The sequence below is a fragment of the Brachyhypopomus gauderio genome, chromosome 1 (genome assembly GCF_052324685.1).
Source record: "Brachyhypopomus gauderio isolate BG-103 chromosome 1, BGAUD_0.2, whole genome shotgun sequence".
In the NCBI taxonomy this organism is placed as follows: Eukaryota; Metazoa; Chordata; class Actinopteri; order Gymnotiformes; family Hypopomidae; genus Brachyhypopomus; species Brachyhypopomus gauderio.
Window position 1 is genome coordinate 333,065 of NC_135211.1, and position 14,513 is coordinate 347,577.

General features: G+C 41.2%; 1 protein-coding gene across 1 annotated transcript in view; it reads right to left on the reverse strand.

The window, feature by feature from the left end:
* Positions 1–14,513, reverse strand: part of mylk3 (myosin light chain kinase 3) — a 32,211-nt gene that overhangs the window by 6,485 nt on the left and 11,213 nt on the right. Inside the window, exons 6-10 of the mRNA XM_077000720.1 lie at positions 6,554–6,647; positions 3,691–3,800; positions 2,920–3,061; positions 2,523–2,593; positions 1,670–1,798 (exon numbers count right to left, since the gene is read on the reverse strand). Coding sequence (XP_076856835.1) covers positions 1,670–1,798; positions 2,523–2,593; positions 2,920–3,061; positions 3,691–3,800; positions 6,554–6,647 — 546 coding nt within the window. The remainder of the gene's footprint in view (positions 1–1,669; positions 1,799–2,522; positions 2,594–2,919; positions 3,062–3,690; positions 3,801–6,553; positions 6,648–14,513) is intronic.

A 14,513-nucleotide genomic window follows, 5' to 3' on the forward strand; every position in this document is an offset into this window, starting at 1 on the left:
AGTGCACATTTGTAATTGTGTTCATAATGAAATCTTACAAGGACTTGTTAAAGAACTAAATGCAACTAAGATAGCATCAATTTTTTTTGTCATAAAGTATTAAATGGCCTTTTTGTGATTTCTTCATTGACACAATTATTCAACCCCTTTACGACTACCACTCCTAAGAACAGAGGTTCATTCCAGTGTTTTCCATCAGGTATTGAAAACATCTGTGGATGTCAACGAGCAGCAATCAAGCATGATAAGCACCAATTAGGCAGATTTAAAAGGACTGTGATACTCAGCTCCTTCTAGACATCTACTGGTGTGTTTCCAAGCATGGTGAAGGCAAGAGAATGGTCCCAGAAGACAAGAGAAGAGGTTATTGCTCTTCACAAGAATGGCAATGGATATAAAAAGATTGCGAAGTTGTTAAATATTCCAAGAGACACTATCGGAAGCATCATTCGCAAGTTCAAGTTAAAGGGCACAGTGGAAACGTTACCTGGTCGTGGCAGAAAGAAGATCCTGACCGCGACTGCTGTGCGCTACCTGAAGCGTAATGTGGAGAAAAATCCCCGCGTGACTGCTAAGGAACTGAAAAAAGACCTGTCAGATGTGGGCACTGAAGTTTCAGCTCAGACAATAAGGCGCGCACTGCATAACGAAGACCTCCATGCCAGAACGCCCAGACGCACCCCCTTGCTGACTCCAAAGAACAAGAAAAGTCGACTGCAGTATGCCAAAAGTCATGTGGACAAGCCACAAAGGTTTTGGAACAGTGTACTGTGGTCAGATGAAACTAAATTAGAACTGTTTGGGACAATGAACCAGCGCTATGTTTGGAGAAGGAAGAACCAGGCTTATGAACAAAAGAACACCTTGCCTACTGTGAAGCATGGCGGGGGGTCAATTATGCTTTGGGGCTGTTTTGCTTCTAATGGTACAGGAAAGCTTCAACGTGTGCAGGGTACCATGAATTCCCTTCAGTACCAGAAGATCTTGGAGGAAAATGTGATGGAGTCAGTCACAAACCTGCGGCTTGGGAGACGTTGGACCTTCCAACAGGACAATGATCCGAAGCACACATCCAAGTCCACTAGAGCATGGTTGAACATGAAAGGCTGGAACATTCTAGAGTGGCCATCGCAATCACCAGACTTAAATCCAATTGAGAACCTCTGGTGGGACCTAAAGAAGGCAGTTGCAGTGCGCAAGCCTAAGAATGTGACTGAACTGGAGGCTTTTGCCCATGAAGAATGGGCTAAGATACCCATAGGTCGCTGCAAGACACTTGTGTCAAGCTATGCTTCACGCTTGAAAGCTGTCATAACTGGAAAAGGATGTTGTACTAAGTACTAAAAAATAATGTCACTAGGGGGTTGAATAAAACTGATAATGATGTGAGCACAGTAAAGACATTTGTGGTTATTCCATCATAAATATTATGTTATATTTGTCTAATTTATAAGTGCCTCTTTGATATAATTGTAAATAAGATGACTGAAATGATCAAAATCAATGTCAAACTGGCCAAAACACTTTATTTTAGTGGGGGTTGAATAAATTTGATCACAACTGTATATTTAATCAGCTTTAGGGTTAGAGTTAGGGTCAGCTTTAAGCTTTGGGCTGCAGAGTGTGATGTTATCGATTGAGCCCAACCTCTCTCCACATGTGAACCTACAGCATGTATGTTATGACACCAACACTCCACATGTCCGTAGGAAATGACACAAAGTCATAGTTGACCACCTCCGGTGCCAAGAACTCGGGTGTCCCAAAGTTTACCTTCAGCTTCTCTCTGGGCCGATACCTGGGGGTCACAACACACATCAGAAGTAAGACCACTGCACTGGAGCTCCACAAACCACAAGGCAGCTGTGGAATGCTGCAGGAACTTATACTGAGTATTCTACATAGTTTTAATTATAGGATCCATTCTTAAAGTAATATTGCATATACAGAAAACACTGCAAAGAGAAGCTCGTCATCTCTGAATTTCAGTATATTTATAAGCAGAACACAAAACAGGGCTGATGACTCAGACAAACACAATGTGCATCTTACAGTTAAACTGCTCTCCATGCGCTGTAAGAACAAAACGTCTTACGCATGGCCTCTTTGTGCCCGTCGTCTCTGACCAGGCATGTGGGTGGAGATGTGCTGGTGATCATGGTTACTAAATGGAGTGTGGGGGCAGGGTGATACCACCATGTTGGTGTGATGAATCATGTGGACAAGAGGGAGCCAGAGAGCAGAAATACAGACACTGGAGGTGTTTTATTCCAACTCCAGCATCACAAACCACCTGAGCTACAGTTCCAGCTGTCTGTTTGTGAACAGAGAGTGTCTGGTGAGAGGGGAGGAGCTAGAAAATGATGACTATGATGGGACGAGTTAGAGGATGATGACTGTACATGGTAGGAGGAGCTAAAGGGTGATGACTGTACATGGTAGGAGGAGCTAAAGGGTGGTGACTGTGCACTGGAGGAGGAGATACAGGGTGATGACTGTGTACATGTGTAGGTTTCTCTTACTTTCGCGCCAGCCCAAAGTCGATGATCTTGATCTGGTTTCCAGTGTTGCTAACACACAGAATGTTTTCAGGCTGTTGTAAAAATAAACAAATTTTTTTTGTTAATATGCCTCTAGTGACAAACTAATAAAACTGATAAAACTACATAATATAAAACTGATTAATTCAAAGCTTGCATGTCATCTATTGCAGTATTCAGAATGGGATCACTGTAAAGTGTAGTGCTTAGTCAGGTGTTGAACACTGTGTAGTGCTCAGGTGTTTCACCAGCACTATAACAAGGCCCACTGAACAGACTAACATGGGCCTGCTTCTGTCAGCCAGGCCCTTAGTGAGTCATTAGTGGGTTTTTACAGGGACACAAGGCGCTCACTGTGGAGCGCTGCAGATCATCTCACCTTCAGGTCTAAATGAAGGATGTACTGCTGGTGGAGATACTGCACGCCCTCACAGATCTGCCGCATGAATACGATGGCTTCCAGCTCCGTCAGCTGATACTGCTCATCCACGATTCGGTCAAACAGCTCGCCACCCTCCACACTACACAAACACATGGCCAGAACAAGAGACGCCAGGCTGAGTTGCATGTTTGCTCATTTTCTTAAGAAGTCCTGTGCGTTTTTGCTGCATACGGCCAGAATCACCGCCGCTTTCATGGCATCCATATTGGGACTGCACTGCTAATCTACCTTCAGTCTGCATCATAATGCATTTCCATAGAACAGGGTCAGTCTGCTTTATAGAGCAGAGTCAGTCTACTTTATAGAACAGTCTGCTTTATGGAACAGAGCTAATATGTTGATGCATCACTGTTTAATCAACATGAAGGATGGCAGGCAGAGTATATCTGGGCTCTCTGTCTGGTGAAGACAGAAGACGAGGCAGCCTCACTGTGGTGTGAACTGTTATGTGGGTGTGTCTAGTAGGGAAAGATGCAAAACTGCCAGTGAAAGGGAATTTGTCTTGCAAATGAGGGTCTAATGGATAACGTCAGATGCAGCATCAAAGCCTAGTTAACTACAGCATACATCATTGTGTCATGTGAGTTGCAGTAAATTAAGGCTGTATTTATAACTCTCCCACCCACATGGGAAATTATGAAACCATGTTTTCTCCCTTTCCTTTTTGTCTCCCTAGTTTGGTGCTTTAGGGAGGAACATTGTACTTACTACTCCATTATGAGAGTGAGGTTCGTTCGAGACTCAAACGCATCATACAACTGAATGAGGTTGACGTGATTTAGCTGGTTCATGACCCCAATCTCATTCTTCACCTCATCCTGGAAGGGTTGATGGACACAGAGACAATTTGAGGGGAGGCAGGGCACAAGAGTAAACAAAACAACACAGAAGCAAATTAATCATAGTGAAGGATCTTTGATGCTCTTGAATGTCTAAGTCTTACCGGGGTTGTGTGATTCAAGAGCTGCACATTCACAAACACATTCTTGTGTAAACATTCTTGAAAGAATGAGAACAGCAGCAATAAACATTCAAATCTGGGTCTTGTGTCTAGGCTGCAGCACTTTAAGCATTGCCGGCACCACAGAGCAGTGATGGTCATAGTTTAGCTTGAGGCTGACAGCCATGCCAGCCCTGTAATTGCTACACTCAGCTTCTGCAATTCACTATTCTCCAAAAATGACCCTAGAAATCCTCTCTGTGGTCACATGCACAGATCTGCCTGGGTTCCTTCAGCAGACCTTTAACGCCCGTGTACTGCCAGTGTGAGAGAGCAAGTAGTGTGTAAGATAAGGGCGGGGACAAGCGTATGGTGGGGTGGAGCCAGTGTGTGATGGAGGCAGGGCCGGCGCGTGATGGAGGCGGGGTCGGCGTGTGATGAGGGTGAGTGATGGAGAGAGCATAAGATGGGGAGGAGAGAGTATTTGATTAGGAGGAGAGAGCGTGATGAGGAGGAGAGTGTGTGATGAGAGTGGGGTGTTAACGTCATTCATTAATAAATAAAAGACTTTACTTGGATATCATAAGAATTTTTTTCTTTTTCTGCTGCCTTTCATTTTAATTTTATTTGTATTGTTTTGTTGTATGAAATGTGTTTTGTTTATATTTTAATGAAAATGAATAAATCTGTAATAATAAAGGATTTTACTACAGAAATAAGGCTTGATTTTGGTTGAGTCTACATTTCTTCATGTTATTGATTATGTTGTATATGAACACTTCACCTCAGTGTCTGAATAAGCTGGACAGTGTGTATCACAGCACTTTAAGGTTTATTACCAACTGTAGTCCTCTATCTCACCACTGTGTTCTCTATTCTAAAGTAAACTGGTCTTCACTTGTGTGTGCCATCTTAGTCATTGGTATATTTTTATAAAGCCATTATTGGTGAACTCCCTGTTAATTTATGAAATGTGAAGTATGGAAATCACAATCTTTGCTCTCTCGATGTGCTACAATTTGTCATCACTAAAGTTTGGACTGAATAGGGCAGTCATGGCCTAGTGGTTAGGGAACTGGTCTTGTGACCGGAGGGTCGTGGGTTCGATTCCCAGACCTGAGGCCATGACTGAGGTGCCCCTGAGCAAGGCCCTTAACCCTCAATTGCTCACTTGTATAAAAATGAGATAAAAATGTAAGTCGCACTGGATAAGGGCGTCTGCCAAATGCCATAAATGTAAATTTTGGAAGACTGTGTTTAGGTTTTCTGCATCTACTACTTGGAACAACCTCCAAAATGACATTAGAATGCAATAGATTGTACCAATTTTAAGGCAATGGTGAAGTCAGTTGAATCTAAACTTTCTCTGTATAAATGTATATGTATTATGTTGTTGTTTGAGTATGTTTTTGTTAGAATGCTTTGTTGCTGCTACTAGTCTTGGCCAGGTCTCTCTTGCAAAAGAGATCTGTGATCTCAATGGGATTTTACCTGGTTAAATAAAGGCTTAATAATAATAATAAAATTCATATGTCCATCTTTGTCTGGGAACATCAGCACAGCCACTGAGCCTAATCACTCTAATGCTTGATCAGAGAGACGAGGGCAACACTACAGATTAAGCATAGGTATGGATCTGCTGCAGTATGGATCTGCTGTGGTCTGTGCTGCACTGACAAGACTGCAGGCCCAGGGAGCAGTGCTAGCATTAGATGTTGTCATGTTTTGAAAATGTAACCATTGGGAGCAAAAAATGTAAACATACTCATTAAAAGTGTGTGTGTGTGTGTGTGTGTGTGTGTGTGTGTGTGTGTGTGTGTGTGTGTGTGCCCTTGCTCATGCATATATGTGGGCATGTGTGTGTATCTTGCTGTATATTTTTGTGCTTGAATGCATGATTCTTTTGTTCCGTTTCAGTGCGGGCAATTATCTGTGCATGTGCAGCAGTGTAAGTCTCATCACTCACAAATCGGTTCACAGGAACACAGCAAGGGACAGATTGGAGCAGAAGGAAATAGAAGAGGGGGAGAACAGAGAGAACAAAAGAGAAGCAAAAAGAGATGAAGGCGGACAGCAAACAAAGAACATAAGAGTGTGAAGGAAACAGAGAAGCTCAAAGATGCAGAAGAGCAGGATCTGAACTTAGAGACAGAGACGACCTGACAGCTGGGTTAGGGTGTGAGACAGAACATGGAGTGAGACAGAACATGGAGTGAGACAGAACATGGTGTGAGACAGAACATGGTGTGAGACAGAACATGGTGTGAGACAGAACATGGAGCCTGCAGGTGGGGGCAGAGAAGCGCGGGTGGTCAGGTACAAAGAATGTGTAGTGAGGAGGAGAGAGTGGGTGGTCTGGGGTGGAGAGTGTGTGGTAGAGTGGAATATGTGGTGGAGCGTGTGTGGTCTAGGGTGGAGTGTGTGTGGTGGGGTGGAGTGTATTGTGGGGAGGTTGGGTGGAGAGTGTGTGGTTGGGTGGAGTGTTGTTGGTTGGAGTGGGTGGTGGGGTGGAGGGTGTGTATGGTCAGGTGGAGTGTGTGTGGCTGGGTGGAGAGTGTGTGGTTTGATGAAGAGAATGTGTGATTGGGTAGAATGTGTGTGGGTGGAGTGTGTGGTCTGATCTGTACTCACCCTTTCTTTCATCCCCTTCACTTTTATGATCTTGGCAGCCAGAGTGAGACCTGAAGACAGCTCAGCGCATTTATGAACCTGGCCAAAACGCCCCCTACAGGAACACCATGGAAAATCCATGAATAACCTTACCGGCGCAGTTTGTGTATGGAGTCAGTACCGTGCCAAAACTAGGGGGTACAAAAACACAGGGCATGTTAAAACATTACGTGAACCTAAATATTCAACTTGCAAACGTATTCAACTCGTGAGCATATACGCGAAAGTCGCGAGCACAGAAAGCCAAATTTCATGCATGCTTTTTTCATGCTGGAGTGTTTTTTCCTTCTAGATTTTATGATGGTGTTCGTGCGACAAGCATGTTTGCTTCAGCAATTTTTTGTGTGATTTTTGACAAGGGGCGTTTTGGGCATTTTGGTAGCGGGGTCATGGGTGGTTATGGCACTTTGGGGATGGTCTCATGGGAGTTTATTTCAGTGAATGCTATTGGCTGATGGTTTTGTGATTGACAGTACAGTCTTCAGACGATGGCAGAGCACGATGAATGTAGAAAGGTGAGTTAGCTACCCATCCAGGTTAAAAGTAAAATTTGGGTTGATCTAACTTATAAATATAATTTAATAGACAGTCTTAATACGTAATAACATGTAATACCTTTGATAAGTTTTACTAACGTGGTCATGGATTTTTGTACTGATGCTTTAAGTGGAACATTAAACAAGCTAGCTGGCTTAGATATATAGCTATAACACGAAGTTCAGGATTCTGGTTTTAGTGTCATGTTGGTCGCATTAACATTACGAAGAATAATGTTAGTTTTGGTAGCTAGCACTAGAGAGCAAACCAAGTTGATTAGCAACCAAATAGGTTTAACTTGCAAGGTGAGCCAGTGTACAGAGCAGTTGAAAGTGCTTAAAGGACATTGACATTTTTCACCAGTGGTCTCATTGCAAACAGTTTTGGCCTTTATGTGCTTCTGAATTGGCAATCATTGAATTACACTCACTTAATTAGGCCTATACCAGAGCTATGGTTAATCTTCTTTAACAATTGTATTATTTAAACTAACAGATGGTACACCCTAACAGCTGGTACAAAAGGGAGGGTTCATGGGTTCTCTAAAAGAAATGGTTAAATATGGAACCTTGCCAACTCAAATAATCATTTTAAAGCTTTAATGGTTCTTTGCATCTCAAAACCTGGTTCTTTATTTATTTTACATTCTATACTAGGAATGGACATTCAAATAAAATCAGGAATATAAAGTGGTTCCATGTTTGGATATAAATTAGCTAGAACATAAGAGTTATCTCATTCTCAAGTTGTCATAAGTGTTGTCTCAATCTTAATTATATAATAAAATTGTGCATGTTCTTAACATCCACTATGTGTTATACTTAATGAGTGAAATTAAGACAGAGGAATAAATTTAAACTAATGAGCCCTAGAGATGTACAGATTGATGAGAGATCAAGCACATTTTTGCTGTCTGGATTGTTAATGTTCCATTTGTTAGGTCTACAGTTGGAGACAGCCATATTATGCCTTTCAACTCCCTTCAAGGAGACCATTTCACTTCTCAGTTGATGTAAATGTAATTTATATTACACAAAATATAAGTAAAAATAAAAGTTCTTAGTTAATCTGTTAATTTTCTATGACGGAGAAAATTTCGCATTTAGAGGAACGCATCCAAGCTTTAGAAAGTCCTAGAGAGTTGGTAGCAGCTAGCGCAGTTAGTGTAGCAGGCCCGGTTTGCACAGCCGTAGCTAGCGAGCCCTCAGCTTTGGCATTAGAGCCCTCACAGCGGGGCGAATGGATGATGTCTCGGTGGCATAACCGTAGGGCTGAGCACCGTTTGACTCAGGTTCCCGTGTCAAACAGGTTTCCCCCTCTGAGCAATACACCGACTGAGCGACCTGTTAAAAGAGCTCTGGTGATAGGAGACTCTCAGCTCCGACACGTGAATGTAGCGACCCCTGTAGAGACACCAGCGGCCATAGTCAAGTGTATCCCGGGGGCTAGAGTGCCTGACATCAGAGCTAATCTAAAGGTACTGGCTAAACGTAAATACTCAAAGATAGTTATTCACGTCAGAATCAATGATGTGGGGTTGAGACAGTCTCAGATCACTAAAGACTAGCACAACTCACTAGCCCAACTCAAAAGTAGCCCAAAAAACCACACCCCGCGACCCCAGAATTTTCACCCGCGGCTGGGCTTTCAAACAAGCCCAATTTGGTGTGAAAACCGCAAACCTGGCAACTATGCCTGTTAGAGTCCTTCTCCCCAATTGGTCGTGAGGAGCTTATTTCACTGGTGGAATCTGCTAAGACCTCCACATGCATACTAGATATCGTACCAACCCATCTACTTAAAGAATTACTGCATTGCAATGTAGAACCTTTGCTTACCATAATTATCTATTCTCTGAGCCTGGGCTACATTCCCAGTTCATTTAAACTTGCAGTCATCAAGCCGCTAATTAAAAAACCTGGTCTTAACCCCCCGGAACAGTCCAACTATAGGTCAATCTCTAATCTGTCATTCATATCCAAAATTTTAGAGAAAGTAGTTTCTTCACAACTCTCTTCCTTCTTACAGACAGAACATGTCTTAGTTATTTCAGTCTAGATTTAAACCCCATCACAGCACTGAAATGGCATTTACCAAAGTACTCAACGATCTGTTAAGATACTCTGATAAAGGACACATTTCTTTTCTCATACTGCTAGACCTCAGTTCTGCTTTTGACACCATTGATCATAATATTCTACTTAATAGGCTGGAGACACTCATTGGCACAAGATGTCAAGCACTCTCCTGGTTCAGGTCCTACCTGACAGGTTGTTACCAATTTGTACTGACGCAGTAATACACGAGAGGGAGTGCTATAACGGGTAATATCGGCACTGCTGTGCTGCGGTCGTAGGCACGAGGCCGCAGGCCGAGTTTATTATTATATATAATAATAATAATAATATAATATTATAATAAGTGTATTATTGCGATTATACCACAGTTCCATTATCGCTGTTTATTGAAAGATTTTGAGTAAAAGAGGACGAGAAAATACGACCTGTTTGGTTAAAAACACTCCGCCAGTTAAAATAGTTCCATTCAATGGCTCGCTGCTAAACTTACACAACACTGGAACAGCCTTACCCAATAAATATTATAGAGGTAAATATACACAAAAACAACTGTTGATAAAGTTGTATTTATTAAAAATAAAGTACAATTATTGACCATCCACGGCTGATTCGTTCAGGTATATGTTCAGTCCAGCTCTAAACCAACGAAGCTGCTGATGCCATATAACTCTCCCTTCACGTTTCTGACATAAAAACGTCGTAGAAGCTGATTCATTTCATTTTTGTTGATAATACTAAAATCGACTGCAGTGTTGTTGCTCTTTAACCAGGATGTAAATACGTTAAGAGCCCAGGACGTTTGTTTAACGGTATTGATTTCGTTTTTCTGCATTTCCAGCTCATCCAAATCATTATTTGTAAGCATGACAAACCTTGGAGGCTCATTGGAGGAATCAGGCTGGTCATTTATAACGTCATCCTCCAGTTTCAGATCGAAACAAATGGTTTCGAAGCCAATAGATTTAATTAAATCCGTGTAATTCATTTTGATACTTTTGATACTTGTTTGTAGTTGCGCTGTTTGGCTTGTAAACGCCGCTTCGTTGCTAGATTACCTGTATGTGGCAGAGTAATACATGGAGAGCTTCGGTTACAGTGCTATAACATGTAATATTGGCACTCCTAGATCGCCTCTCAGCCAATCACATTGTAGGGTCGGAACTAACTGTGGTATAATAGTAAATAACGAATGCTCAGAGCGTTCTAAGGTAAAATATGGTGTCCCACAAGGATCTGTACTGGGCCACAGTATTCTCATTATATATGCTACCACTGGGCACATTTGTAGGCATGGTATTAGCTTCCATTGCTACGCAGATGATACTCAGTTGTATATATCTTCCAATCCAGATGATATCACTATTACACTCAAGATTGATAACTGCGTCCAGGACATTAAAAACTAGATGGCATCTAATTTTCTTCAACTAAATTCCAATGAGACCTTGGACCTAAAGCTGCTAGAAGCATTTGGTCTGATATTTCCCTTACCCTAGATGATTTTTCAGTAATACCTAAATCTACTGCAAAAAGCTTAGGTATCTCTATTGATTCAGATCTTTTATTTGACACACATATATGCAATGTCACTAAGGCTGCCTTTTTCCCATTTACATAATATCGCCAAGCTGAGACACTTACTTTCATTAGCTGATGCAGAGAAGCTGGTCCATGCTTTTGTCTCGTCAAGATTGGACTACTGTAATGGTCTTCTAAATAGATGCTCTAAACAATCCATAAAGAAGCTACAACGTGTACAAAATGCTGCAGCTAGAGTCCTAACTAAGTCCTAACTGCTAACTAAGTCCTAACTGCTAACTAAGGCTAGAAATTTCGATCATATTAGTTCCACTCTCGTGGCATTACACTGGCTTCCAATTAAATATTGAATTGAATTTAAAAAAAATTTCATTGTTGCTCTGACACTATGGAACGCATTGCCATTACATGTTAGACAGTCACCAACATTGTCTATTTTAAAATCTAATCTTAAAACACATTTTTATTCCCTGGCTTTTAACCAAGCATGAGACATTGATTTTGCTTGTTTTACTGTGTTGGTTGTTTTTAGTATTGTACTTAATTAGTTTGTACCCAGGATCATAATTATTTTAATTGTCTTCAGTCTTTTTATTACATCTTTGTATATTTTATCTATCTAGTGTACAGCACTTTGTATCTGCTGCAGTACTCGTGAAGTGCTTTATAAATAAAGTTGGTATGGTATGGTATGGTATTATAGAATCGATGAATTCATGCGCATTAGAAAGTGTTACCTTAAATGGGAAGGGGAACTTGGAATTCAGATAGAAGAAGGCATTTGGGAACAGGCCGTGGATGGTATACGCTCTACTACCTCTTGTGCACGACTTGGATTAATTCAGTTTAAGGTTTTATACAGGGCACACTTCTCTAAATCTAGGCTTTCTAAATTGTATCCAGAAGTGGAAGATAGCTATGGTATGATAAATGCCATGGTTCCCCCTGTGACCTTGGCCACATGTTTTTTCTTTGTCCTGCACTAAAATGTTTTTGGACGGGTTATTTTACTATACTGTCCACTGTTCTTGGAGTTCAGGTACAACCTTGTGCACTAATTGCTATATTTGGGGTTTCAGACCGCTCTATCGCACTTGGCACTATGCAAAGAGGCATTCTAGCTTTTACTTCCTTATTAGCAAGACGCTGCTTATTGTTACTTTGGAAATCTACCAAGCCCTCTTCTATTTCTTATTGGCTGAGGGACGTCATGTTTTTTTTAATTAGAAAAAATAAGGTACACTCAAAGAGGGTGTACAGATAAATTTTTCCGGAAATGGCAGCCCTTTATATCCTATTTTTCCAACTTAAAGGTATTACCTGGTTGAATGTGTGCTTCCATACAAGTGTTGTGGCTTTTCTGTAGCTATTGCTATTGGCAGTGTGCGTGTTGATTGTGGTGTGCTATGATGGGACATGAGTGGTGGGGGGGGGTTGGGGAACATTTTTGTTTTTGTGTGTGTTTTATTATAAAACCTGGTTGATGTGTGGTGGAAAAATGGAGAAAGTTGTGGAGGTATTCTGTATATAAATGCGATGTTGTATTGTGCTTACTTTGACTTTCTCCAAATACATTTTTTCGGAAAAAAAAAAAAAAAGAAAGTGTTACCTTTGCAACTGTGCTTGTCACGCGAGCACTGTACTAAAATCAAGAAGGAAAAAAACACTTGAGCTTGAAAATAGACAGTTTGAGCGCGCACAATAACAAAAACGCACACTAAATTTGACTTTCTGTGCTCGCAACATTCACATTTATACTTGCGAGTTGAATATTTATGCTTGTGAGGTGAATACTCTCACGAAATGTTTTAACGTGCATGTTTATGTTTTTCGCCCTGTGTTTTTGCGTCCCCTAGTTTTGGCACAGAAATGACATCATATTTGTGTGCTTAAAATTGAATTCATCATAAATCTCTCTCTCTCTTTCTATCTCTCTCTCCCTCTCGGTCTCACATGCAAGAATACATTTCACCAGAGATAATTTCAAGAATAACCAGTCAATTCTGCCCACGTGAAAGTATATCAGTCTGTGTTTTTTTGACAGTTAACTGTGAGTTTATTTTTCTCTGCACAGGGCAGAGTTCCTGTGGCTACCACAGAACACAGACACAGAAAGCCCATGCAAACAGACCTGCTTAACACCTACCCAGAATAAACTGGCCCTGCTGAGTCAAGCACTGGCCTATTTGAGTCTCATGTGGAGGGGTGATGGGGATGAATTGTTCAGCCTCAATAGTACATGCTATCTGCTCCTCCCACACACTATCACCAACCCCACTCCCCACCAACACCCCCGCCCCCTTCCACCCCCTCCTCCACCAATGCCTGCATTTGCCCCTGGATGCTGTGGCAAATTGTGTCTCGGTTGCCAGTTCTTATCTGCACTGCTATTGTGAGAGTACATAACTAGGCAAATGCCAAGCTGACAGTGTCTTGATAGCACTGAACTACAATTGCTAGCTGCTGTGTCCTTTTCCCAAAGGGGAATGGAGCTGAGAGGCATTTTGAAAAATGGAATAAACTGTATTACATGTCCTTAAGAGAAATAAACTTCTGTATATGTCCTTAAGATAAATAAACTTCAGTATATGTCCTTAAGAGAAATAAACATGAGATCACGAGATCAGATTCTTTACTATACCTAAAGATTCTAAACCAACTAGATCTTAGTCCTGGATGCAGAGGCACTGAGCTGTCTCTGATTCATTAGTCAATGACAAAATTGTTTTCTCTACTCCAATGCATTGGTTTGGAAAAAAAGAGGATGTGGTTAACAGAATGCAAGCTGTAATTAGAGGGCATTTACATCTGTTCTGGATAAATCTAATTGGAATTTTTATACACAGACACCCTCCAATTCTAACTTATAGCGAGGACTATAACATATGGGACATAGTTCGCAAAACTTTTACAGATAATTAAAGTCTCAAAGTCTTCATTAGTGGCAGATGCAGGGTGCCTCCCATGGTGACACTCCGCCTGGCCCCGTGTCTTTGGGTGGGGTTGTTTTCAGTCTTACATTTTACAACATTTAGCAGATGCCATTGTTAAAATAGATGTACATTCGTGCTGGTCTTGTCATCATTAAGGGAGATGCATACTGAACGTACTTCTGGTAAACTGATTAACCTACCCAATCAAAAAATATTACGCTGTGGACATAATCCCTGCTTCAGGGTGAAAGCTCAGGCCATTGCAATTTGTTGAACATAAGAAGTCACAATGTTTCTGATCACATTCATCCTGCCTTTCACTGACACCACACCAATATGTCACGATACGGAGGCCCCATGTCTGATTCATGTCTGAGTCTGAGAGGATGCAGTGTCTTGGAGGAAGCAGGTAGTGCTGTTAAGTATCAGGTATCAGGAATCAGGACTGTAGATATCAGGTATCACATGATGAGAAAGTTATTTTTAGTCAACCTAGAAATGGCATAATGACTAAATTGGGAGACATTTCTCTCTGAATTCTATTCTGTGAATTCAACACACGTTTGTTATTACTGAAATTACTGTGCTCTGACCTTCTGATTATTTTACTTGCTACGATTCCGATGTGGATTCATCCTAGATAGATGTCCATAGATAAAGTAGTTCATAGATAGTCCATAGATGTTCATAGATGTCCATAGTGATCTTCTGAGCTTCATCTGTACTAACTATAGACTGTATGCAGTCTACTGCATTAACACAATCTAACATTTCGTATTATTGTATTTTAGTAATTATTATGTTATTTCAAACATCTACCTATAGACAGCCACC